The following is a 27,347-nucleotide window of genomic DNA, read 5'->3' as shown; positions in this document are numbered from 1 at the left end:
TGTACTAAGGCCTTCCAACGCGACTCTTCTTCACTAGACTTGCAAATCAAAATCAACACTGGTTGAGATTCTTGCAATGATACAAGTAAAAATCATCAAACTCTTACGTGCTAAGTCGTAATTCTATTAAATATTATGAAATACTATGGTTCCAAACGAGCCAACTATTTAAGTTCAACATATTATTAAATACGAGAGTGGATTTGAATACATGTAGAAATGGGCCGTATGAAGATTCACATAAAGCCCAAAGTGAATATGAGCACAGCCAGGGCATGGGCATTCTTCCTTGCCTTGCCTTGGTATACAAAAAAATTGTTCCACTGATTATCTCTTCCAAAGATAACAATTATAAAGCACAACAGCAAATACAGCAGGAGAACACAAGAATGGCGCTCTCTTTTGCACTCGGACCTTACTCATCTTCAGTAATCTGCAGAACCACCAACATCAACAAACACTCCCACGCCCAAGACTTATCCTACATCCGACGCGCCGCTGACTTATCCGACAAGTCCGCGGGCTTTACCTCGCCGCACCCGAATTTCGGATGCGTCATCGCCACACGCTCAGGTGAGGTGGCCGGTGAAGGGTACCTGTATGCCCAGGGCACAAAGCCGGCGGAGGGGCTGGCCGTTGAGGCCGCCGGAGAACGGTGCAGAGGCGCCACTGCTTACCTTAACATGGAGCCTGGAGATTGCCATGGGGATCACACTGCTGTATCCGCTCTTGTTCAGGTTTCAATTTTTGGTTTTTTTTTCGTCGTTTTTTGCTTTTGTCTTTTCAAAATGGAGATAAGGTTGTACTTTTACTGCGTACTTTTTAAATTGTTTGCATTTTTGTTTTTCCAAAGAGTAAAAAGTTGCTAACATGTAAAAGCAAGATAGATGAAGTGGAAGAGATAAATATTATAATAATGTGGGTATATAATACAAATTTTAAGACTTAAGGTTTAATGTCTCTTATTCGGACTGTTGGGATTATCAATTTTTTCAGATTTTTTAGCATTTCCCTTTGGGTTAAACATGAATTAACGGCTGCAAATGTAATGCACATTACAAATATAATTGTTTCATATGAAAGTAAAGCCATGCTTTTTGCCATTGAGAACGTTAAAATTTTAATTTTTATTAATTTATTTTAGTATTATTATTTTTTTCCATCCAAACGTACGTTTTACCCAGTAGCATCAATAATAACCCAAATAGAGATGACGAACATACTAAAATTTTGTTACGCTACAAGGGGTTTATAATTGAATGTAATTTTGTGCATTTAGAAGGATCCATTTAATTAGTTTTATACTTAAAGTTGTATGTTTATTGGTAGTTTTGGCATCTTTAGAGGTGTTTGGTTGAACCTAGGGTGTAAATTGACACTCAAGTGTAAAGGAACAGAGGGCTGATTGCTAGAACCCAAATTCCAGAGGAATAGAGGCTTGTTCTTAGGTGCAACATTAACTCCACTACAGTTAAAGATGAAATGAAGTTGAATACTTGATAGCTACATTGTACGTCAAGAAAGGAATCAAAGGCTGCATTTTCCAGAAGGCTGGACCACTTATGCTTGTTTCTAGAGCTGCAATTGACTGATGACATTAGGAATAGAATTACTATTTTTTATACAAGGGGCAGATAATTCTGTAATTTGGAGCCTTTGTAGGTCCTAGAGACTTGATTAAAATTCCTTAAGTCTTGATTGCTTTAATCCGGTGTTTATAATTTTATCTTGGTTCCTTATTTTTTGTTTCTGATCTCCATGATTAGTTTCTAGCAGTTTCTTCTGCTGTTGTAGCTTCATTTGGACAGAGACAATTTCTTTTCTTTTCTTTCTTTCTTTTTTTTTTTAATTTTCTTATTGTTCTGTCAGTTGCCAGATCATTGATATTCTGTAGATTAGGCAGGAATCACAAGAGCTGTTGTTGGAATCAGGCATCCTCTGCAGCATCTGAGAGGCAATGCCATACGTGCATTAAGGAGTCAAGGTTTGCAGGTTGATGTTCTTGGAGAGGATATGCAAAGTAAAATTGTGGAGGTATGATTTTTAAACTTCATGTGGGGCATGTTTCCGTTTTATGTTTTTGGTTCTTATGCCTAACAAATCTAACTTGGAAGAGTCTTCATATGATCAAGTTATTAACATGGTAAGGTGGACATTTCTTTCTTCATTTCTCCTCCTATTTAATTAATTTTCCTCACTTGTATGAGATATGATCTCTTAACTATAATTTAACTTACATCTGCTACATGCACCTGGATGTGTTTGTTTTAATTGAAAGACTTATTATGTGCACTTGTAGTTCCGTCCATCTTTTATAGGTCTGCTTACAACTGATATTTCTGGATCATAAGTGTCTGTTCTGTAAAATTAGGGTTTCCTTTGGGATTATGTTCAAACTTGATCAATGTGTTGCTTTATCTTTGTCAGAGGAAAAGAAAAACACCATGCTTTATAGCTGTTTAAAGAATATAAAGTGTTGTTCTCTTATTAAAGGTTTAAAGTTGAATGGCAGATTCAAAGCGTATGCAACAATGTCCTTTATCAATTATGAGGAACACAACTTCTTGATAAGTCCTCCAATTTTTTTTGATCTGATTTGAGTTATGACTTCTAGAAAACAGAATTTTAGAGAAGAAAGGGAATAGGATGCCTAATGTTAGGAAGGCATTGACTCGGATAGCAAACTGTTGCTGGGCATCACAAGTATCTTGAAGATTACAATCTTTAATGGTTAGTTAGAGAGGATTTGTCTATTACATTATGTCAGATAGTATAAGGAGAATGTGAACTGGAGAAAATTTTTGCTAGAAAGAGTATTGTGCAAGTCAAACAGCATGCAGAGTTCAATGAATATATTGCACTTTGCTGCAGCTGTATTTATGTTCATCATCTAATTTTTCATATTAAGACTTGTTCTTGTGTTCTGGTGCTGCCTATCAAATCAGCAGTGCTTATATTATCCTTAATATATCTTACCTTTGTATTGTAGGAAGCTCGAAAGGCATGTCTCCTTGTCAATTTACCTTTGATTTATAGGGCTGCTTCTCGTGTTCCATTTTCTGTTCTTAAGTATGCCATGACCCTTGATGGTGAGTGTTATGCATTAAACAAATTCAATTTTCATATTAACTTCCATAATTTCTTTAACTTAAAAGGGTGAATTAGAATATTATCATACTATTTGAGCAAGCTGTTAAATTGCATGGATCACATCTGACAATCTTTCTTTGAGGTAATAGGAAAAACAGCTGCAAGCAGTGGTCATGCAGCATGGATAAGCAGTAAGTTGTCTAGGAATCGAGTGTTTGAATTGCGGGGTAGAAGTGATGCCATTATAGTTGGAGGAAATACTATGCGTAGGGATGGTAAGTATCATCAATACCTACCTCTGCCCCTTTGGTGATAAAGTGGTTGATTAAGCTCAGAATGTTGCTGTGTTATCTTCTAATTTATGTTTTCATGTAGACCCAAGACTGACGGCAAGACATGGAGGTGGGCATATGCCAATTCGAATAGTAATGTCACAAACGCTTGATCTTCCCAAGGAAGCAAATCTTTGGGATCTATCTGAGGTGTCCACTATAGTTGTAACACAAAGGGGAGCGAGGAGGAGTTTCCAGAGATTTCTTGCATCCAAAGGAGTCGAAGTAGTGGAGTTTGACATCTTAAACCCCAGGGATGTAATGGAATATTTTCATGACCGTGGGTATCTCTCCATTTTATGGGAGTGTGGAGGGACACTGGCTGCATCTGCTATTTCGTCGGGTGTAATACACAAGGTTATTGTCATCTTCTCTTATTTTGTTTTTAGTTATTCTTTACTTTAAATGTGTGGTTGTTCTTCAGCTGGATAGAACTCAAAATCATACTGAGATGCTAGTATGGGATTTTTTTTAAAACTTCTTCTAAGATAGATTAAGGATAAGTTGGTTTCTCTCTCGCATCTGTTCAGAGTGATGTTTATTGTACTCAGCTGTCAGTTCTATGTATCAAGAATTATAAGAGAACTGGATTTCAGTGGTGTTTCTTGTCTGCCTCTTTGAATAATTTGAAACCATGGTAATGTTATTAATTAATCATTTGGCATCTCATATAGTGTTGGCCTTCTCTTTCAATAGAACATCAATTCTCAGGTTCTTTTGATGTGATCATTATCATTATTATGATTTATATCTTTTTTATAACTTTGAATGTCCTCTTTCTCCCTTGGACCAAAAGTTCATTCAACTAATAATAGTAGTTTTCACCGCAACATCTCTATCTAGACACCGCTGCCTTCTTCAGGAAAGTCAGCTATGTGTCAGCTGCTAATCAATGTTTGCCCTTTGTTCCAATTTTCTAAAGGAGGCTTTTCTCTATGTTATGAATCAAGAATTCCACATCTTAGGGCATGGAGATTTAATTCCAAATATTGCTTCTGATAAAGAGTCATCAATCAATTTTTTGTGGCTAACTTTTCATTCATTTATTTATTGCGTCATTGTTTTGTCCTTCTGGTTGTAGGTTTTTGCATTTGTTGCTCCTAAAATTATTGGTGGGAAGAACGCGCCTTCTCCTGTGGGTGAACTTGGAATGGTTGAGATGTCACAAGCACTGGATTTGATTGATGTTTGCTTTGAGCAGGTTGGTCTCTTGAAAGTTTTGTTCACTGTCCTTTTTTTTTTCTTATCAATTGTATTTTATGCTAGGCACTTATTGTTATTTTAAGGATTGCATCCATCCTCCTCCCCCTCCCAGTTTCTTACCTAAATAATCATATCTTGAATAATATATAGCCCTGCCTACTTTATATCTTGTTGGTATAGATGGTTTCTTGTATTTGGTTGGTCTTGTTACCGCTCTCCTACTTTGTAACCAATCATTATTTAGTGTCAAACTGGCTTAAGAGAAGGGAAGAAGAGAAATAAGGATTAATAAAAAAAGAAAAAGAAAAAGAAATTTATTGGTGAAGAGTATGATAGAGTAGTAACTTGATAACAGCAACAGCAACAACAAAAAGGGCAACAAACAGGAAATGTGATTTTAAGTTTGACGAAAAGATTTGCGCTGTTTTCCTTTGGAACATTGTTTGGTATGACAAGATAAAAGGCAAGCCAGATATTTTTGTCTTCCCTCTTTTTTCCTCAATTAGGTCTGGGGAAGTCTTCTTCAAGATCAATGTGTCCCACTTTTTATTTATCTATTTATTTGTTTCTGTAGATGTTGTGAGGGAAAGAGACATTTGCTGCAGGGATGACATAAAATGCATTTCATATTATTCCATGTTTTACTTAGGTTTCCAGTTTGTTTGTTTTGTCTTTTAGAAGATGCACAGACTCATTTCAAACTAAATGGGCAAAAATTGAAACATATATTGCCGGGCTTTTTTTATTACTTATTATTTTAAGTTCAAAATATTGGAACATAAGTGATTATTATTATGAATATTCTCAGCACGCCTCATTTGGCTCGTCTTTTGTACAAGGCCTCTGACTTAATGTTCATGTTTGTGTTTCCTTTTGGCATTTGAATTACAGGTTGGACCTGATATGCTTATCAGTGGATTTCTTCAGCCTATACCGGATTTAACACCCACTATTCCTTCAGAGGATGAAACCTTTGCAATTGACCCAACTGTTATACCTTTTGAGTCGAGCATCATATTCTTCTATAAAACATGGGATCCCTATGGTGCTTTCTCAAATTTTTCTCCTCATCCAATTCAAATGCCCGATGAAGATGGTAATTATGCCACTTGGTCGAGTGTAGAACATTATTACCAGGTAATTGTCCTTTATTCGGAAAAACCATTACAGCTAACCTTGTTTAGATTCAATAAAGCTCTCTTGTATTTTTAGGCAAACAAGTTTCTTGGAATCAGCAATCCCATGGCACAGGATTGCATTGAAAAAATAAAATTGGCAAAAAGTCCAGAGGAAGCAGCACGAATGGGAAGGTTAACACAGAGGCGGCACCCTAATCTGGTAAATCTTGGAGGATTTATTTCGTCTCATTCTTCTAGTCCTTCAGGCTGCTATTATAGTTTAAAAGTTTGTTCTATAATATTATGACGCGGACAACTATAAATTCTAGTTTCATTTTGACTATTGTTGTATGCCCAAGTGAGTTGATGGTTTTTTGAGAAAAGTGGTCCTAAATCATGTGATTTTGAATACAATAAATTGTTTGTCTTTGATGGTTTTCGCCCGTTGATGAATTTTAACTTTATACTTCAGTATATAATTTTCATTTTGCTCATCTGAGACTTATTTTTTTAATTCTTTTTCTTGATTAAGGTCAATTTTCTTCTGTTGTCTGTTTTATTCTTGCCCTGTGTAGTGCTTGTGCTTGCAGCATTTGCCTGTGTGTTTGTTTTGGGAGTAGTTAGAATTTTCTGTAGAGGGATACTCAAATCTGCTATTCCTTCCGCACTGCATCCAACATTATGGACACCTTGTAGTTCTGGTATGTAACAAATTAACAGCCACTAGAAGGCCTAGAAATTTTTTCTGTGTTTAGCATAAAACAGTGTTTGATTGGACTGTTATTTTGTTTCCATTAATGATGCCATTCTCTAGACAGACAGTACAGATATTTGAGAGCTTTAAAATTCAGAAAATGTAGAGTTACTCCAAAGAAAAATAGTTGATTTAAATTTTAATTTATCTTATGCCTACCCGCTTGAATAGTGTAAATGTGTTCTTTTTGTTGTATAAAAGTTTCAAGCCATGGAAACAGCCTCTTACATACTGGGGTTATGGCTGCATAGGTATCTGACTGCCTCTGAACACCACAATACAAGAGGCTTGTGCACTAGGCTACCTCTTTACATGTATACAAATCTGGAGATTACAGTTTTTCTTGGATTGACTACCATATATTTATATCTGCAATGCAATGCAGGTAAGATCTGATTGGGAAAGTGTCAAGATCGATGTTATGTACAGGGCACTGAAATGCAAGTTCTCAATATATCCTCACTTGAATTCCATGCTGCTCTCAACTGCTGGGTCGGTATTAGTTGAAGCTTCACCACATGATCTTTTCTGGGGTGGTGGCCGGGACGGTGAAGGCCTGAACTATCTAGGCCGGCTGCTGATGCAGTTAAGGTCAGAGTTTCTTGGTGAATCACCTGCTGCAAGTGAAAGCACATGCTTAGCTTTATGATGTACGGAAAAAGAAATGAATATAATGCAAGCTAAAGTTATACCAATAGACCATTGTTTGATTTCTATGTTGTAACATTACTGTAGTATGCATTAGCAATATCCCATAATACTCCACATTTTTAGCAAGCAAGCAGAATATTATTCTTTTTTCGAAAATTTGTTTTGGCTAAAATATAAAATCAACCCTTGTAATGAGTCCTTGTGTGTTTTTTTTTTTTTTATTACAATGAATTGATCTTCTCATTAATTATTTAATATTAAATGATCTTTTGTATATAGAGCAGGGTTTGAATATTTTTTTAATTAAAAAAATTCTTATTTGAAACATGATTTTAACACTATTAATTTTTTTTAATTAATTAAAGAATGAATTCCATCAAATTAAACCTATGAGAAAAATGATGACTTGGAATTTTTTTTCTTTTATAAAAAAAGGCAAGAAATACTTATTTTCTCATATTTGGACATTATCGTCTATCAGAAAAGCAAAATTTCAAAGTAAAAAGAAAAAAGAAGTCCGAAAGCAAACTGGGCTTAATACGAAGCCCACAAGCCCATCCAAAAATAAAAACCCTAGTCTGACGCCCTCACACGCACCCCTTAAAATCTCAGAAACCTAATCTTCATTTTCCATCCTTGAGCCTTCTCAGAGAAGAGAGGAAGCGAGAAACCCTTAAACAAAGTAAAAAAATGAAGTACAATCCTCGCGTCTCCTCTTCTCGGCGCAAGAACCGGAAGGCCCATTTCACGGCGCCGTCAAGCGTCCGCCGCATCCTAATGAGCGCGCCACTCTCCTCCGACCTCCGGTCCAAATACAACGTCCGCTCCATGCCGGTTCGCAAGGACGACGAGGTCCAAGTCGTTCGCGGAACCTACAAAGGCCGTGAAGGGAAAGTGGTTCAGGTTTACCGTCGCAAATGGGTCATCCACATTGAGCGAATCACTCGTGAGAAAGTTAATGGGTCCACCGTTAATGTGGGAATCAACCCTTCGAAGGTTGTGATCACGAAGCTGAGGCTGGATAAGGATCGGAAGAGTTTGTTGGATCGGAAGGCGAAAGGAAGGGCAGCGGCTGATAAGGATAAGGGTACTAAGTTTACAGCTGAGGATATTATGCAGAGCGTTGACTGAGTGAGAGGTTTTTAGGGTTTTGTTGGAATTTCTGAAGTGGTTTTTTTTTTAAAAAATTATAATGCCATTTGGGATTTTTAGACTTTATTGTCAACTTTGTGATGGCTTAATGTTATGTTTTAATTTCTGTGACAATGGTGGTCTTCGTTTTCTTGGGTGATTCTATTTTATTTTGTTGTGTGTTTTTTCTTTTCAATTCTGTGTTTTGAATTGAGGTGATGAAATTAGTGAAGGGAAGTTAAGTGCTTGAATTGCAAATAGTTATCTAATTGGCCAATTTATTGTGTGATTTTGGGTTCTTTATGTTATGCTCTGTTGTAATTAAGGTTCTTTTTTCTATGGAAATAATTAACTAGTAGGTCAATTTAGATATAGCGTTATTTGTCATGGATTTTCAAGTCTTACTGTTTCTCTGTCTTGTTGGTTTAATTTTGAAACATATGAAAATGGGTAGCCATGATGAGAATATTTGATTGGATCACAGATTGAGTTCAGTTAGTCAATGGTGAAGATTAAGATTGGATGAGTTTCGATTGAAAGGGCAATTAGTTTAAACTAGGTTGCAGTTCCAGCATATGCTATTGCTTGCATGCCCAAATATTTAGTGTTGGTATTATGAGATAGGATGAGTGATGCTTGCAAGTCACTCTTCTCTTTGTTTCCGAAGGAGAAGCATGGTAGGCAGTATTGGTTATTGACTAGGTGAAGGTGGGGCACTATCTGATTCTTAGAGAAAATGTAGTATTAACTTATGTATATCTTTTAGGATGTTGATTAGCTTGATGTGTAGCAATGGTTATGATCGGGTGGAGTTCTGGATGCTTACACTGTTTTTATTAAAAAGAAATGAAAAAGCTCTGTATTGTGCTGTTGGCTACAAGTTTGAGGATATTTTCCATAGATTGTTCTGAATCTGAATGCCTTTTTAGTTAAGTTGAGAACATTGCAGTGGCACAGACTGAGTAACCTAGTATAACAATGTCCTGTATGATAAATGTATATGCATTTTAGTCAATTGTTTTGTATTACCAACTTCCTAGACCTGGATTGTTGACAGCTACTATGTAGTTCATGCATGTAAGCAGCAACTGCATTGGTTTTGTCTTTAAAGAGCCATTTGTTTTGATGGGACAACTTTTGAACATTTTATTCTTTTCAGCTGAGTAGCTTCATATGCTTTCTTTCTTTGGCAACCTCAACCTGTTGTGCCGATTTTTCTCATTCTTGGCTTTCTTACTTGGGTAAACATATTTTGACCACTGTTTTACACAAAACATGTTGCAATTTTATGGGCAGGATGTTTCTAACAAATGTGACTACAAGTAAAACTAGTGCCCAACTATGTATACTTTGTGAAGATTTATTTTTGAAGCAAGCTAAACTCAGAACCTTGATGCTCTGTTGGCAATGCTTTGATATAACTTAATCAAATTTGAAATGCAAAATGTGGTGTTTTGAGTCTTGAAATTACGTTGCATCTCCTTGCCGCTTTGTGTGCATCAGTGCGAGAAATACATGCACAGTTGGATAAGCGGGTTTGGTTGAATGTATACTTTAAAACATTTTAAAGACACAAAGCTGTACCCAAACAAACATTTAGAAAATAAAAGGAACAAGAAAATAGGGATGAAATTAGTAGATGGGCTTGGTTGTACACGAGCAAATTCCTCTTTGTAACGAATGCTTGCATGAAAATCATTTATTAATCTTTTCATGAACAGAAGATTAAAACAGGCATGAAAACTGCAGTTATAATTCTCTCTGTACCAGCATTGATGGGCGCCTTACGATGTATTAGTTGGGAAAACAAAACCTGGCCACAATTTCAGTTATACCAAAGCCACCAGATCCTGAATTGTCAGCTGAGACTATAATCCAGGGCTTCTAAATATCCTCGAGAGCAAGGAGAAGTGAAAGGGCCTGCAAATAGGACACAAGGCCACCATCTTTGGAATACGGAGCAGGCCTTCTGCGCTTTGCTTTTCTTTTTCTTCTTCTGCTTCGGTGGTTGAAGGACAACTCTGATCAGGCTGCCTTCACATTCTGCTGCGTTTTGGAACTGCAGTCAATATAAGCAGATGAACCAATCAGCTTTCTCAGCTCCTCTCCCGGGGCTGCAGAAATGAGCATAGCTCCAGCATGATCAATCAAGAACTGCTTACCGTCCCCAAGATCAAGCTTAGTCCCAACAAGAATTATTATTGGAACACCAGAGGCATAATGTTTCAACTCCGGAATCCACTTCTTTATATTCTTTAATCTAGATATTATGTATACCATACATTTTGGCTTTAGCCAACTTACCATCAATTTTTGTGCAATCAGTGAATGAGTGAAGATAAAATCCAAAGCGGCTCCTTGGACTGTTTCAATTGCTACATTCCCGATGATTTATCCAAAGAAACATGCAAAATCTTTGTGTTTGGAACACCAGTTACACAGTGGAGCTAAAACATGCATGCAGGAAAAAAATTATGAGTGCTAATGGAATAATTAAATTAACACAATTTGATTTGGCAAATGTAGTGAAACAAAAAGAAGCTAATACTGACCCTGAGAACTAAGTGATTGCAAATATGCAATTCCGAGCAAGGAAAGTCTATCGCACATAGACATGAATAAGGCATTTAATTAAGTGAAATCAACATTAGTGTGAACTTTAACCAGCATTTAACTACATACCCAAAACGAAAAGCACATGAAATCAGCTCATAGCTGTAGCATATATACTGCAATACAGACAAACTCAAGAAAAGAGTTATTCTCATAATGGGCAAAACGCAAAGTATTTGTTATGGATTAACAACTAATCAAGTTGCATTAGTTAATATCAAGAGTGCCCAAGTTAAATCTGTAAAAACCCTGTCACCTTAACCAAAAAAATTAAGCCTGCAATCACTTGGAAGCTATCGTAATGAGTGCAGTACTTCCATGCAGGCAGGTTCTAGGCGGTGCTTAATTTAAATTCCTCAGTCCCACTAAACTTTCCATCAAAGGATGAGCTTGACTTGGTGAACCAGGGAGCTACAGTTGCCCGTTGGACTTCTGGCTGGAGCTGAAGAAGAAGCGTTGCTTGCCTTTCATGAATGGAAGCTGAGAATGAGAAGACCAATAACCCCACGTGGCCAGCAGTCAACTTAGGGAGATAAGAGGAAACTCTCTTCATCGAAGACCAATCCCAGAAGCTTCTGCATGCCTGCCGCGTAAATTATTTGAAAAAAAAAATCCAAGATTAATTTCTTTTTTTTTTTTTTAAAAAAAAAAGTGGCGTTGTTCTTAAGCAGTCTTTTGTTTCCTATATAAATAAATAAAATCACTGCTCTTCTGTAACTCTTACTTCCAGCATCAAGGAAACGAAAAACAGTATCACTCTTCTCATCAAACCTTCACAATGTATTCCCTAGGCGTGGTTTTTGATCCTTCTGATCGAGACATCGTTTCCCACTATCTCCCCATGTTGATTTCTGGTGAATCAATGAGCAGTTTAGGTGATTTGCAGTACGTGATTGGTTTTGAAGACATCTATTCCACCAAACCAAGTGTCTTTTTTGATGTTAACAACGGGAATGGTCTTCCCTTCTTGAAAAGCAACCAGCGATTCATCTTCACCCACCGTCAGAGGATTTCCAAGAAGAATGCAAATGGAAAACGACCAAGAAGGATTCTTGAAAGTCATCATTACGACGAAACGTTAGGAGTTGGAGACAGTGGTGGATATTGGAGGTCTTCAACCGCTGAGAAGCCTATCCTTGATGAGCAGCAAAAGGAAATAGGGTTCGTCAGAACCCTTAACTTTTTTGAGTTCAAGGATGAGAAAAAATGTCGAAAGGATGCCACCAAAACTAGGTGGTTAATGCATGAGTATCGTCTTCCCGGAGACACGTTCCAAGAATGGGTTATCTGCAAGATCAAAGACACCTCTCGTTCTCCACATGATGACTATTCTGATTCTATTTGGGAGAAAGAGTTGTTCGGAAAATTATTGTTGCCGCATTCAGATGAGAATCATGATCATCAAGACGAATATCAGTCTCAGATTCAGTCATCTACTGTTTTCAATGATGGAAATCTACCAAGTTTTGAAGTTGATCAGCTACTAGATGATGACCCTTTTAAAGAGGTGGACCAGCTATTGGAGATCAACGACGACAATCAGATTCAAACTCAGTCATCCACCGTTTTTAATAACGGAAACCTACCGCGTTATGAAGTTGATCAACTACTGTATGCACATGAGAAGGAAGTATCAAAAGATGATGACCCTTTTAAGGAAGTGGACCAGCTATTGGAGATCAACGACGACGATCAGATTGCTGATTACCCCTTCAAGGAGATGGAGCAGTTACTGGGAATGAACGACAATGATCCGATTGCTGACGTAGATGAGGCATTGGACACGATGAATTCCTATTATTTGCAGGATTTACTCGGCTAGATTCAATCGAAATAATTTTACTTTTGTTCTTTTGTCTAGAATTGATTCTTTTTGTTTTCTTCTTTCAAGTTGTAAAGATCTTTTTCATGAGTTGAAATGAATAGAATGTTATTATCATTGATTATCAACTACTTTGGATTTATTTATTAAACTGGTTCTACCTGTTTGAATATTTGAGTAAAATTTGGTACTCTGACACAATATTCAACTGCAACTCATTGTTGCATGTTGGTGTGCATCTGTAGAAGATGATGAATCATTGTCAACTAGAAAACAAAATGCATAACAGAAGGAAAGCCGAGGAAAATCGCATGAAGCTAAGCTTTCATTTATGTAGAGGAAAAATATATATAGAGCTCGTGTTCGATATATAATCAGAACAAAAGATAGTGGGAGGTAGCCATTAATTATGAGCAAGAAGCAGTACCCAACCAAAATTTAAAACAAATGAAATAATTTAAGCTCTACTTTGGAAATCCTACCAGCAACTGATAATTACATATATAGCAACTTGATTTCTCGTGGAAAATATATTATGCTCAATCATTTGGCCTTCCAAAAACTAGGAGTGAATATCTGACCAACTGCTTCCAGTGCAGAGACATTCCAACTCTCAGCATGCCTGACAATCTGCAAGTAAAATCATCTCAGTGAACAATCATAAATGATGACATTCATGGCATACAGAGTAAATCCACTAAAGAGAAATAAAAATTCTAACTCACCGTAAACTTTTCGCCCAATTCATAGAAAGTGCTTCCATCGATTGAAATAAGAGGCTTCCAGGGAAGCTTCAGGAAAGTTCTGTAAATAAGATACAACTAGTTTAAAGTGAATAAAAAAAGAAATGCCAGGTGATAGCCAAGAACATATCAAGCTTGACAGAAGCAAATAAAACTACTTTTTTAATTCTATACCATTCTAAACCAAGAGAAAACAACAATTGGACCATATTCAAAGGGAGTCACTAAGGCATAACACACAAGATAATTGAAAATAACTCAACTATAATTGAAAATAACTCAACTAGATAGTAACAATGTTCCTTGTAACCTGAAGTTTCGCACAGCGATGGAAGTATTTTAGGCAGCCACCATCTCTATCATGATTCTCAAGCGTTTTAAGTGAAATTATTTTTCTAAACAACAATTATTTAAAAATGTTCAGTTTTAAAGTACCTCCAGGAGGAATCGGAGAACAGCTAACTTAAATGGTTTTATGCTGTAAAATGTTTTATTTTTCTTTTTCTGTGAAATATGTTTTTCTACAATAAAATGGTTAGTGCCTAAAAAGATTTAGGTTGCAGTATAAAGTGAACCGTAAGCTGTTCACTGACAATAGAATAACTTCAAATCCTAGTTCTTAAGCAACCCAACTTTCCTCGAGTATTCAGACTAATGGATCCTGCTGTGAATGCAAAACCAGATACTTAATGTCGGTGAAGCACCTTAATCTCCAAGTTGCCAGCACAAAGTTTGTTTCCACCTTGACACCCTGCACATAAAGCCAAATTATCAGCCACTATCCATATTATTAAAATCAAAATAGGCCTGGCAGCAGAAAGACATTGGGAGAGGCAAGGAAGCAATGCAATAATGCAATATAAATAGATTTGTTCTTCTGTTCAATCTTTGTGTTTCTGTTAAGAGTTGTGAGTTGCCAGAGAGAATAAAAGCACAATGCCTCTTTATAGACATATTTTAAAGTTTACAACACTAAGTTCCAAATATATTTAAGGTAGAGAGCATCCTTCTCTTAGACCTATAAGACGTAGTATGTGCTTAAGAGCTCCCTGATATCCATTTGGTAAGTTGAAATATTGCTGCAGGTGGTTCAACAAGGGTAAATGTACCTTCAGAAGCCAAGCTCAACACATTTTCTGCCTTAAGTTCAGCCATGAGCTCCCTGGATTTCAAATGGTAACGGTTGCCTACGCATTAAGGAAAGGAGGGCTCTTGGAAGGCCTATAACAGGTCAAGTTAAGGAAACATATAAAAGCCTGCTAATTAGGCAATCTTTAAACACCTAAGTTTGAATCTAATCATACCAGATAACATGATGAGAAACCACTAAAAATGGTTTACACCTCAGACCAAATAAATATTGCCAAGATAAGCACTTCCATAGCTAGAACTAATATGCCAAATCCTATCTTCTCAATTTTAGGAGAAAGAAAACTGCATATTATTCTCCTAAAATCTTAGTTCACCTACCACGTTGGCCCAATACCAAGACAGGGAAGCTTCCTCTATTAGTGAGGAAGCACCTAGGCAAACACACCTAGACAAATCTAGGAAATAGTTGAAATAGTAATACGGCTGGGTTGGTAAGTATTTGCAGAAGATATTCTGTTCCTGAGATGCTGTATGATATACTAATATCATTTTGGGGGTAAAATGCATTTACATCTTAAAAAGGGTTCTACAACCACCTATTGAAGACATTCAATACAGACTCATAAAATCACACAATTCTTTTATCCAGTCAATTAGTTATGTCCTATAAATATCACATCACACTATCTTTTAATACAAAATTATGACTAGAACACATATATGTCAACCACAAAATTTTCAACCACTATCTCAAATGAAGCAACCTGCTTTAACATGAACTAAATATAAATAATCTTTTATGAAGAGAATTATATATATTCACTTATAGAAGTTTACGCCCACATTCAGCTAATCTGCATTCAGTTGAGTCAATTTGAATCATAGAGAATGACTACCTTCTCAATCTTTTGTAATCCAATCGAAGGGTTGTCAAAGAAAGGAACAAGCAATTTCAAGTTGCGAGAATACAGCTCCTTGCCTGGATTACCAAAGACCATAAATGTTAGTTGATCTCCCTCCTTTAAAAGATAGTGAAACCTATTTGTCATGGCGATTGAAGCATCAAATATCAGCATGTAAGCATCATGCATGCATATGAGAGTGAGATGCCAAGTAGCTTTATCTAAGTTTATTACTAAACCTACTGCCTGAAAATTTAACCACAAGAGAGGTTAATTTTATTTTTTGAGTGGTTTTCTTACATTTCATACAGAAAAACTAAAAGATGTCAATAAAACATAAAGAAGAAAATAGAAACAGCAAAAGTTGATTGAATCCAGTGAGACTACAGGAATGAAATCCTCTCTAAAGACCAAAAGTGGAGGTAATAACATCCACCATGATGAGATGGTAGTTAGAAGTGGTTGAATATGGTATGATTGAGATTAATAATGACAAACCAAAAAAAAAAAAGAGGGAGAAAAATTTGAAGTCTTTTTCTACATTCGCTGATAAGTTTAGTAAAAAGTAGGGTCATAATGAAAAGGAATTGAATGCCACAAACACAATGTAAGTACACCATAAACATGCACAACATATAAAGGAAGAAACAGTGGTTAAAGTGCTAATTGTAATCAGTCTGATTCGTCTAACCTCGGAATCTAATAGTTGGATCCTCAAAGATACAATCTTCAGCATAAATTGCAGAAGTAAAATTCCCTACTTCCACACGGGAGAAACGGGAAAAATCAGTAAGTATAAAAAACATGCATGTTGAAGCAGATAGTATAAGTTTAGCAAATTAATTGAAGCAGCTACTCCAGGAAACTTAACAAAGACTGCAATCTTATTAGTTTGAGTTAAGTAACAGACCATCTCTAATAAACGATTAACATACATTAATTGGGTTGACTCAAGCTCTCATTGGTCATTAATTAAACCATTTCTAATTGCAATTAAAATAGAATTACGATTAAAATAAGCAAATTGAAATGCAAAAGGGTACCTGTAACAAAGTAAGCATTCTCATAATCAGATTTGAGGATCCTTAGAACTTCATCAACATCAGAAACTGAAATTCCCTCTCTCTCCCTAGTGCATAGTCCATCATCAACTCTTCAAGATGTTAAGATAAACAAACAAAATTATCAGATCATTCTAATTTTCGCTTTTCCTTTTCCTTTCCAGCATTTTCTCGGGAACCAAACGGAAAAAGAAAATAAAGTCCGTTACCTGTCTTTGGTGGAAGAAGAAAAGAGTCTTAGCAACTCTGTAACACCGCTCACTGCCAATCTTAAAATCTGAGGAGTTTTGGTTTTCTTTTCATTTTCCGGTGCAACTGAGCAGCACCGTGCGCCGTGGGCTCTCTGTAAATTTAACGGTGATTGAGTGGTCGTCCGGTTGACACGTGGAATCAGGTTTGGATAACCAATTCCCGCCATTTCTAACTGAACCTTCCCCCTCTGCCTCTCTATCCCTTTTTTTTTCCTATTTTATCTTTTACATATCTAAGGTTGTACATTTAAAATATGCCACGTCAGGAATGTGAAATGACAATAATAACCTCAACTTGGAGGGCACCAGAACCTATGGAATTATCTTCGTTGTCCATTATCTTTTATGGAATTATCTTTGTCGTCAGGGTTTAATTGTGCTTTCAATATATGGAAGTTTGATGTCTTATTAAAAAAAGTGATTGTCGAAAAAATATAAAATATTTGAAAAAGTTTTTAAATTATTTAAAAAATTTTAAATAAATTTTTATTTTTTATTATATTAAATTAAATTTTATTTTTTTATTTTGAATTAAATAAACTATTATAATTAATTAATAGTGAACTAATTATGGGAACCAACTTTTTCTCTTATTTTTGTTGTCTGAAATAACATTTTACTATACTACTTTATATAAGTTGGACAAATATAGGTGTTGTGTCAAATTAAAGCAAATCACAAAAGTAAAAGAACAAGTAGGGTACTAGATTCTAGTCCTGATTTGTACATCGAATGATTTTTTAATATGATCAAATATATCAATATGAATTAATTAGGATGAAGTGGAAGGTTGTGAAGAATTGGACAAGCATACTTATTATTTGATCAATCTTAGAGCACACTTCAAGCAGTCCCCACTCTTTACCAGCCAGATGTGCTGATAAGTGGTGAGGATTTTATTATAATTATAATTATTAAAGCAGCTAGCAAATACAGTTATTAGCAACAAACACCAAGGGTAATCCTTATTTCATCATCATCTTTATCAGTACTAGGTCCTTCCCAAACTCGTAATATGCTTGCTTACAGGGCGCGGCAGCGATACGTGTAATGCATCTCCATTTCACGGCCACACTGATCACAGCACATCTTCCCCGGGACTTCCGAGTCGATAAAAGGCAGTTGAAGGACGCAGCTATGTGGGATGTCTTGTTCTTCCATGTAATAGTTGAGTCCTTCAAGGAAACCATGCCTTTTAGCATAGGTTTCCAAATCACCGTGTTTCGATATGATAGCTCGAGCTGTTTCTCCGTCCATTCTGACTTTCACATCGGGTCCCTTACAGAATAAAGCCCATCCCCGATCACCGCCATCGTAGGAAAGAATTTTCATCACCTCCTGCATGAAGGGATCATCTTTAGTCGAGGTCTTGCCCTGTCTCATTTTTGTGTAAAGGTACAACATGCTCTGCAGTCGAGCCCAAAAGTGCCTCTCCGATTTGATAACGCGCAAGTCGCGAATCACCTTTTCTGTCCAATCCTTGTCGTTGTTCTTGCCCACGTAAACCATTTCTACGGACTCTCCAATCCTTGCAAGAACAAATTTCAATCCGGTATTGAACTCCCGGATCCAGTCAATACTTCCGCCACCATACAAGCATATGAGTTTCCCTTCAACAATCTGATACAGTGCATGGAGTTGGCATCAAGAATCAAACACAATTAGAACTAATAGGACATATCGAAGCAGAAAAAGCTTATAGGACTATGTTATATATGCAAGGAACTGAGGGTGGATCATTTACCCATTGTCGTAATTCTGGATCAATCAGATCATCAATAAGGAAATCAAGTCTCCAATGGTATCTTTTTCGCCAGAGATCTTTCACTTTCTCATCAGTGAAAGGAACAGCCTCATTCCCCCATGTCCACAACATAGGGAGTGCACTTTGGCATGTCACCTTACCTTCTGGAGTCAAAAACACTGCGATTTGATTCTTAATAAAATGCCAAACCTCCTTGATGTATTTAATGACCGCTGGGTCAAGAATGGCGGGCACATCAGTATACCATTTCATGGATGATTTCAACTCCACGAACTTCTTCTTATCATACAGCCCGTCCACAACTGGGAGCCATACCACCTCATAGCCCTCTCCCGTCAGGTACAACTCATTAAGAACTGTAATCTCTCCGAGGGAGATGTCAAGGTCTGATATGAGGAATAGCACATGCTTGCTTCTCAGTTTTTCAATATCAACCTGTTTGTACCCAGCAGAAATTTACTACTGTTATACATCCACTTTGAAACAAGACTAGAAAAATTGCAATGCACTCGGAAAGAGATCCCGGTGTTAATGGAGGACAAAAGCCAACCTTATCCGTGTTGCCATGGCAAAGGAATCTGTTGAGAATTTCCACGATGTCTCGTCCAGATCTTTGCATAAGTTCCAGCAGGCTTTGATAAGCATCTTCCATCTCCTTACCTGCATCACGTTGTGAAATTTTTTGTAGTAAAAAGAGTTTTTTTGGTAATTAATTCTTGTTATATTTCCCATAGAAATGATCTTATTTGCATACCTAGAATAATTTTGGAAAGTCGAAATTCGATTTAAAATTTCTTAAATTGTGCAAAAATCAAAATTAGAAATAATGTATAAGACGGAAGAAGCAGTAAATATACCTAAATATATATAAAAGACAAGGACTCACCAATATACTCTTTGCAACGCTTCAAGTGATACATAAGGATCTTACGTATCTCGCTGACTTCAGTTTCCAAGTGAGCTACCAATGTTTTCCCTTTCTCCATGCTTAATGCAGTGCTCCTGAAATCAAAAGTAATTAAAAGATTCGCTAACTAGCCAACGGCCATTGATTTGTAAAATCTTATTATTGCATGCATTAAGAAATGTAGCTGTTGATATAGAGCTTACTTATTTCTCCGGCCTATAAGGCTTGCAATTTGTACAACACTGTGAATAGTCCAATATGCAGCCCGAATGATTTCCAACTTGGCTTCTGAGATTGGCGACGTGTCTTTTGAAAAATACCAAGGGTGTACCTTCATCATGAACTTAGCATTGCAGCTTGCTAAGTTCCTAATGGCCTGGATGAGTTTACCAACCTCAGATCCCAGTAGGTCAAGACGGTCGATTTCCGGAACTTGCCTGAGGAAAGCCACAGAAGTGGCTAGCGAATTTGTATTGCCGCGCTGAAGAAGCAGCCAAGACTCCCCAAGATTCGCAGTAAAAGCAGCTAAGGCTAGCACCACTTTTGTGTTCCATGAATAGGTTTTAAGCGTTTCCAGCAGCTTCATAGTCGTTGCATGTGCATTTTCTCCTTCTGAGCAATTGCATGAGAACTACAAAATAGACCAACACAAAGTTATATCATCAGTTCATCATCACCATGGTGAATTGCACTCTTTTTCATCGACATATTGGATAAAATTTATCATATGTACGTAAATTTGACTAAATGTCATGTGTTCGGTTCTGTTTATATTTTGCTGATATATATTCTAACATGAATGAGGCAATGTAGTCCCAATTACCTCTATGACTGCAAGAGCAATCAACAATCAAAAGAGTTAAAACGTTAATAGCGGGCAGGCAACAAACACAAACCTCGCCAGAGACTTCACGGATATCAGCCAATATTGATTCGAGTGTGCTATGATCAAATGCAGGCGGCAGGCTGGTGCTGCCCTTGGAGGTAACCCTGCGTCCACGTGCAGTACCCTACAGCAATTCGAAAAAGCTTATCAAATATTCTAAACACCAACAACCTTTTTGATCAACTAAAGTGAACATTAAATCCCAAATAAGGATAGCAACTAGGACGTACTTTGATATCTCCTTCAACGTCATCCAAAATTTTCGTCATAGAGAGGAGAATGGGCTTAACATCAACAGCTCGCTGGTCGTCATTGGCATGAGTTGCACGAATTTCATCCAACAGTTGGACCGATGTCTTTGAGGACAGGAATGCAGACGGTGTTTCCATCGTTGGAATAATGTGGCAATCGAGGAGCAATTTAGTGTATAATGCAAAGGGCACTTAAATTTGCTTGCTTTTGTCTGGGGCAGCAGAGCCACTTATATACACCACTTAAAGTTTACAAAACTATAAGAAACAGGCAGGTATCTTTAGAACAGGCAAATCTTATCCAATCACTTTTGCCAAATCTCCCACATGAATTTATTTTAATTCAAATAAATTTGCTAAGCATTTTGAAGGACAAATCAAACATTACGTAATGTATAATGACACCATTATGATGAAGTCATATGATACTAAAAGTGTCATTGAATGGGTTGCCAAGGAGTCAAGTTTTCATGGATTCCAAAGATGTCATTTGACAATTGAAGCATATGCACTGAAGACTTAGGGTTTATCCAATTAAAATTTTCAAGTATGAGTCATCAAATTCGAGATAAGATTGAGGAGAATAAATTTTTATGAAACTTTCCACACCTAATGGTATAAATAAGGGTTTGTAAAGTCGGATTACGCACACAAGTCTTGAGAGAGAAGTCTTTGAAGAATAAGCCTCCAAAGTTCCCAAAGACAAGGCTTTAAAGTTCCAAGAGAAGGCCAATAGAGAGGACCCTGAAGAAGCAAGGCTTCAAAATTCCACGACAGGTGATCCAATAGAGAGGACTCTGCAGGATCAAGGTTTGAATGTAGCTCCAGACAAGTCCAATGGAGAAGACTCTAAAAGAATCAACTACAAAGAATTGATAAGGCTTCCGAAAATCCAAGAAATTATCCAACAGAAAGAAAGACTACGGAAAAATCAAGTTTTCCAAAATTCCAAGACAAGTGCACCAAGGCTTCAAAGTTCCAAGACAAGTCTCAAGAGAAGAGAGAATATCATAAATCAAACCGCGAAAGAAAGATTATGAAGAATTAGAGATGTCTAAGGATTGAATGTTATTTTTTTAAAGAATAAGACATTATCATTTAATTTTAATGTTGAAGTATATTTTAAAATATTAATACAATAATATATAAATGGATGAGAGTGGACTTGGAGTAGGCTTTAAAAATTGTAGTCTCGATGGGCTCGTTCGAAGCCTAGCCCATATATACCTGCATTCAAAGTTCCCAGAGCTTTAAAACAGAGAAGATCTCAAGCCTTCAAAATTCCGAAGTCAGCGGGAACAACGGCTCATCTGCTTAAACAGACCATTTCCCTCCTCGGAAGGAAATTCAGGGCATATTCAACAAAACCACATTTGACAGCTCTGTACAGTTCATACCTCTTTCGCCATAATAACTTACAAAACTCACATATATTAATCTACGAGCTTACAGTTACAGGACATAGACAGATAACAGATTCCTATTAGTAGAACTGGAGTGGGGCATTACCCCTCTCCCCAATTACCAACAACCCAAAAATATTTTATCAGGTCCCATGAGATGGATATGATTTGGAAGGAGTGCTGATCACGTACGTAAGAGCTGACGCCTTCACATAAATAATTTCCTGTCGGGTTTTGAAGCCTTTAATGGTTAGGCATTCTCATGAAAGGATGATTGGAAGCAAACAAATATCGATTCCTCCCAAAGCCTTTAATGGTTAGGCATTCTCATGAAAGGATGATTGGAAGCAAACAAATATCGATTCCTCCCAAAGGAGAAAGAAATAAATAAAAAACACGTGCTTTGACAAGTGATAATACTCCTACTCACTTTTTATAGTACGTTGGCAGCTCAGCTTTTATATAAAAAAGACAAAAATCATAATGCTTTTACATGCCATGGGCCATAGCCACCTATATGTATATGTATTAATGGTGAAGGTGGGTTGGATCAACCCTAAAGAAAATACTTGAAATCTTTTCAGATTCATTAAGTCATAACTATGAGCAGTAATCATGCCAAAATGTAATTCAATAGAATTCTATATTTTATGTTTGATTAAAAACTAAAACTAGAGGTTTAACCCATAAAATGAGTTGTTGGGTTACAATTATGAGGTGAAAGCAGCTTAAAGATGATCTAATGAATAGGCATAATGCTAATACTTAAGGAATTACCTCTGGCTTAAACTTAATTAATTAGAGAATAAACTGAAACAGAAAGTTATCAGAAAGGGCGATGGAATTAGCTAAAACAATTCCCTATATAATTTCATCACCATATGGAATTAATTAGAAACCAAACCTTCATTTCTACGGTTCCTGACATTGAAATTCTAACAAGAAAATATGGGCGGTTCTACTGAGCATATTGTTATGCTTCCTTTAATGGCTCATGGCCATCTTATTCCTCTTCTAGCGTTAGCAAGAGAAATTCACCAGCGAAAAGGCTTCACCATCACCATCGCCAGCACTCCTCTCAATATCAAATATCTTCGCTCAACTATTTGCAAAGACTCTAGCTCAACAACTGATCGTCAATCGGCCATCCATCTAGCTGAGCTACCTTTCTGCTGCTCTGGCTTACCCCCCAACTCTGATAACACCGAGAACTTGCATGTGGATCAAATCGGTACACTCCTCCGCTCGACGATTAGCCTTGAAACCCCATTCCATCGCTTATTATTGGATATCATTGAAAGAGATGGGAAGCCTCCTATGTGTGTAATATCAGACTTTTTCATGGGGTGGGCGGTGGATGTTGCAAAGGCTGTGGGCACTTCTAGTGTTACATTTACCCCGCTTGGTGCTTATGGCACCCTGGCTTATTGGTCTTCATGGTTAAATGTCCCACACGGCATCATAGATTCTGAAGAATTCCATTTGCCTGGCTTTCCTGATACATGTCGTTTTCCTGTATCAACCCTGACTCCAAATCTACGGATGGCTGATGGTAATGATTCATGGTCAAGGATTATTCAACCGCAGATTTTGAGTGCTTTCCAGTCTTCGGGGTACTTGTGTCACACAGTTGAAGAACTTGAGCATCTTGCGTTAGAATGGCTGAGAAAATACACAAATCTTCCTGTTTGGCCAGTTGGTCCTCTTCTGCCCCAAACCGTGCTGAATAATTCATCTTCTTCAGGTTCTTTCATTTCCAAACAACGCACGGGAAAAGAGTCTGGAATATCTCTAGAGCGATGTCTCGAGTGGCTTGATTCGCACCGTCCTGCTTCAGTTCTTTACATATCATTTGGCTCACAAAACGCTATCAGTCAGTCTCAAATGATGAACTTAGCCACCGGTTTGGAGAGCAGCAAAACCCCTTTCATTTGGGTAATAAGGCCTCCACGAGGTTTTGACTTGATAGGTGAATTTAAAGCAGAGTGGTTACCGGAAAAATTTGAAGACCGGATGAGAGAGAGTAAGCAAGGGTTGCTGGTGAAGAACTGGGCTCCCCAATTAGAGATCTTGATGCATAAGTCTACTGGAGCATTCCTGAGCCACTGTGGATGGAACTCGGTGCTGGAGAGCCTGAGTCAAGGTGTTCCAATCATAGGATGGCCATTGGAAGCAGAGCAAATATTCAATTGCAAGATGCTGATGGAGGAAATGGGTGTTTGTGTAGAGTTGACAAGAGGAGCTCAAAGTACTATTGAAGGGGGAAAGGTGGAAAAAGTTATACAAATGGTAATGGACAAGGAAGGAAAAGGAGGGGAGATGAAAAGGAAGGCTGTGGAGACAGGGAAGAAAATAAGGGCAGCAAAGAGACAGGAAGGGGAGGAGAAGGGATCTTCCATTAAAGCTTTGGATGATTTTGTTGCTGCTATTATTGCAATGAGAAAGGAGCAATGTGTTGGTTCCATGAGAAATGAATAAAGTTATTGTATTTGTAGTCGAGATAATCAAAAGAATTCAACTATTGCTTCTCGATCAAATGTCCAATAATAGTGATCATAAGTATTATAAATCTATAATTTTAGAGAACCAACACTTTTCTGGTACTTCACCTACTAATGATTGTTAATTTCTAGATCAAAGTAAGTATAAAATATAAAATTCCAAATCCCTCTCATGGTTGATCTTGTTTTAATTAGTATAAGTAGAAAGCCTCTTACTTACGTAACTGCACTGTGAAATACATATATGTTGGTTTGGGTTTAACCTTAAAGATTAAAGATTAGAGACAAGGATTCTTTGGTTATTAACTAAATAATATGTTTCTGTGATATAGTTAATAATTTAGTTAGGGTGCTCACATATAAGATCAATTAAGGGTTCCTCTTCCTCCCGTAACCTTTCCTTGGTGTATGTCTTGCTTTAATGGGTTTTGCCCAGGCGAAGGTGAAGCCGAGTAGGCCAACTGCCCTTGGACACATCTTGGGTTTTAATGGGTCTAATCCAGCAGCTTGGACCAACTCAACCAATCTCTTTTCATCTCTAAATTTACTTCTATATATCCCTTATCATAACTATACCTAAAAGGGGTGATATTATTTTATATAGAAGAGGAACAATCTGATTACTCACCAATAACATAGAAGCAATAAATAGTAAATTCATTAGTATTTACCACAAGCATACTATTCGACAATGATCAACTATTATGGGTTTAACCAACAATTAAGCTGGTCATGGCAGTTTATGTTTTTGATCAAAAAGTACAGAAAACAAACCTAGTGGCAGAGAATCAGTGAGGTTCCTTGCGAATGATTTGCTGCTAAACTACTAGCTGCACAGGTAAGACAACCATGTTCAATGTTGACCCTATAATTAAAAAAAATACTCTTAACTTTCATTACTCACTGAATCTCTTTGTGAGAACGGCGGAAATGAAATCATCCAATGCTGTAATGGAAGATCCCTTTCGTTCTCCTTCCTCTGTAACCGCTGCTCTTATTTTCTCAGCAATCTCTACAGCCTTCTTTCTCATCTCCCCACCTTTTCCTTTCTTGTTCATTACCATTTCTATCACTTTTTTCGCCTCCTTCGCTTCAATCGTGCTATCATGCCCTCTTGTCAACTCCACGGAGACACCCATTTCTTCAACCAACATCTTAGAATTGAAAGGTTGCTCTCCTGCCAATGGCCATCCTATAATTGGCACTTCTTGGCTCAAGCTCTCAAGCACTGAGTTCCACCCACAATGGCTGAGAAATGCTCCAGTAGATTTATGTAACAAAATCTCCACTTGAGGAGCCCATTTTCTCACCAGCAACCCTTGTTTGCTTTCGCTCATACGTTCTTCAAATCCCTCTGGCAACCATTCTGCTTTAAATTCACCTTTCATGTCAAAACCGAATGGAGGCCTTATGACCCAAATGAATGGATTCCTGCTCTCTTCCAAGCCCTTAGCTAATTCCATCATTTGTGAAGGACTAATAGTGTTTTGTGAACCAAAAGATACATACAGAACCGAATCAGGACAATGCAAATCAAGCCACTCGATACATCTTTCAAGGGATATTCCAGGTTGTTTTCCAGCACGATGTTTGGACATACTAGAACCTGAATATGGTGACTTGTTCAGCATTACTGGAGGCAACAGAGGACCAATTGCCCAAATAGGAAGTTTTATGTAATTTCTGAGCCATTCTAGTGCGAGAGGCTCAACTTCTTCAGCAGTGTGACACAAGTACCCAAAAGACTGAAAAGTCTGTGAAATCTGTGGCTGTAAAAACCTGGACCATGGATCAGAACCGTCAGCCATTCTAACAAATTTATGGAATTGTGAGATATGAAAACGGCACCTATCAGGTAACCCCGGAATAGTAAATTCTTCAGAATCTGCTCGCAGGTGTGGAAGATTCAACCACAAAGAGAAATAAGCCAAACCGCCATACGCTCCGGTAGTAGTAAATGTAATGTTTATCGTGCCTACACTCTTGGCAACCTCTACAGCCCATCCCATGAAAATATCCGATATTGTACAAAGAGGAGGCCTGCCTTCTTTCTCTTTGATATCCGATAACAAGCGGTGAAATGGGGCTTGAAGGGTGATCATTAAGCTGAAAAGCTCTTCCATTTGATCCAATGGCAAATTCTCAGCGTTCCGATCAGGGATCGGCAGCTTGCTTTGATCGACAACGCTGCCAAACGGGATGAGCTCGGCAAGATGGATCCCACAGCACTCGGTTGCGGGGGTTGAATCTTTGTAAATGGTGGATCGAAGATATTGGATATTGAGAGGGGTACTAGCAATGGTGATGTTGAAGCCGGTTCGCTGGTGAATTTTTCTTGCCAACGCTAGAAATGGTATAAGATGGCCCTGAGCCATCATAGGAAGCATTACGATGTGCTCGCTTGAGCTACCCAGCGATCTCTCTGACATATTTGTTTCTAGAAATTTTCACAGGGCAAGAATCGGTGTCTCTTTGATCTATTTATTGGTAGTATTGTGGGGAATTGAAACCTGAGTTTAATCATAGCTTGGTATTTTACACTGTCGCTATTGTCCAGGTTAATCCTTGTACATTTGGAACTTGGCTAACGTGGAATCTCAAGGTCCACTAAATCCAACAGATCAATGTTCGGCTTCGACTTGACATTTGTGAATGAAGATTGACAATGGCAAGGTAAACAAAGGGAATCAACGATGGCAGACTGGATATGGAATCACGTCTCTCAGCGTAACAGTTGATTTAAACTTGACATCTCCTTCTCTTTCAAATTATTAATCTCTTCTCCTTCTATCACATATAGATTAAGTTTATAGCTCTTTCTGTGTAGTGCAATGATGCTCATGATGATCATGAGTTGTTGTCTCGAATGAG

The 27,347-nt window shown here is 37.4% G+C and overlaps 7 protein-coding genes and 1 pseudogene across 9 annotated transcripts; 4 read left to right on the top strand and 4 right to left on the bottom strand.

Annotated features, from left to right (window-relative positions):
* LOC18599320 (riboflavin biosynthesis protein PYRR, chloroplastic) lies at positions 290 to 7,274 on the top strand. The gene is made up of 9 exons (XM_007029246.2): positions 290 to 737; positions 1,900 to 2,034; positions 2,990 to 3,089; positions 3,240 to 3,365; positions 3,466 to 3,779; positions 4,504 to 4,623; positions 5,517 to 5,762; positions 5,838 to 5,963; positions 6,883 to 7,274. The coding sequence occupies exons 1-9, from the start codon at positions 390 to 392 to the stop codon at positions 7,144 to 7,146; spliced, it is 1,779 nt and encodes a 592-aa protein (XP_007029308.2). The 5' UTR covers positions 290 to 389; the 3' UTR covers positions 7,147 to 7,274.
* On the top strand, positions 7,739 to 8,537 carry LOC18599319 (60S ribosomal protein L26-1). Its single transcript, XM_007029245.2, has one exon. The coding sequence runs from the start codon at positions 7,839 to 7,841 to the stop codon at positions 8,277 to 8,279; it is 441 nt and encodes a 146-aa protein (XP_007029307.1). The 5' UTR covers positions 7,739 to 7,838; the 3' UTR covers positions 8,280 to 8,537.
* Positions 8,354 to 10,711, bottom strand: LOC108662278 (annotated as a pseudogene).
* On the top strand, positions 11,671 to 12,714 carry LOC18599317 (NAC domain-containing protein 67). The gene has a single exon (XM_007029243.2). The coding sequence runs from the start codon at positions 11,671 to 11,673 to the stop codon at positions 12,712 to 12,714; it is 1,044 nt and encodes a 347-aa protein (XP_007029305.2).
* Positions 13,011 to 16,969, bottom strand: LOC18599316. Of its 3 annotated transcripts, none has more exons than XR_001927755.1 (7): positions 16,722 to 16,969; positions 16,495 to 16,604; positions 16,143 to 16,208; positions 15,446 to 15,528; positions 14,095 to 14,208; positions 13,440 to 13,518; positions 13,011 to 13,344 (listed from the first exon to the last, which is right to left on the bottom strand). XR_001927755.1 is itself a non-coding variant. In XM_007029239.2 (7 exons), the coding sequence occupies exons 1-7, from the start codon at positions 16,928 to 16,930 to the stop codon at positions 13,258 to 13,260; spliced, it is 681 nt and encodes a 226-aa protein (XP_007029301.2). In that variant the 5' UTR covers positions 16,931 to 16,969; the 3' UTR covers positions 13,011 to 13,257. The 3 variants fall into 3 exon arrangements, 2 of the variants coding, with proteins under 2 accessions (XP_007029301.2, XP_007029303.2); XM_007029239.2 differs by having other exon boundaries at positions 14,162 to 14,208; XM_007029241.2 differs by lacking the exon at positions 16,143 to 16,208 and having other exon boundaries at positions 14,162 to 14,208; positions 16,722 to 16,968.
* LOC18599315 (protein SIEVE ELEMENT OCCLUSION B) lies at positions 17,565 to 20,764 on the bottom strand. Its single transcript, XM_018120867.1, has 7 exons — positions 20,552 to 20,764; positions 20,332 to 20,445; positions 19,639 to 20,066; positions 19,415 to 19,530; positions 19,079 to 19,188; positions 18,508 to 18,963; positions 17,565 to 18,383 (listed from the first exon to the last, which is right to left on the bottom strand). The coding sequence occupies exons 1-7, from the start codon at positions 20,708 to 20,710 to the stop codon at positions 17,787 to 17,789; spliced, it is 1,980 nt and encodes a 659-aa protein (XP_017976356.1). The 5' UTR covers positions 20,711 to 20,764; the 3' UTR covers positions 17,565 to 17,786.
* LOC18599314 (UDP-glycosyltransferase 92A1) lies at positions 22,740 to 24,578 on the top strand. Its single transcript, XM_018122249.1, has one exon. The coding sequence runs from the start codon at positions 22,924 to 22,926 to the stop codon at positions 24,451 to 24,453; it is 1,530 nt and encodes a 509-aa protein (XP_017977738.1). The 5' UTR covers positions 22,740 to 22,923; the 3' UTR covers positions 24,454 to 24,578.
* On the bottom strand, positions 24,667 to 27,146 carry LOC18599313 (UDP-glycosyltransferase 92A1). The gene is made up of 2 exons (XM_007029236.2): positions 25,381 to 27,146; positions 24,667 to 25,306 (listed from the first exon to the last, which is right to left on the bottom strand). Exons 1-2 carry the CDS (start codon positions 26,903 to 26,905, stop codon positions 25,251 to 25,253), a joined length of 1,581 nt encoding a protein of 526 aa, XP_007029298.2. The 5' UTR covers positions 26,906 to 27,146; the 3' UTR covers positions 24,667 to 25,250.

This window comes from Theobroma cacao, chromosome 5 (assembly GCF_000208745.1).
Source record: "Theobroma cacao cultivar B97-61/B2 chromosome 5, Criollo_cocoa_genome_V2, whole genome shotgun sequence".
Lineage (NCBI taxonomy): Eukaryota > Viridiplantae > Streptophyta > Magnoliopsida > Malvales > Malvaceae > Theobroma > Theobroma cacao.
The sequence above is the reverse complement of the archived record's forward strand: the minus strand, read 5'-3'. Positions and strand labels throughout refer to the sequence as shown.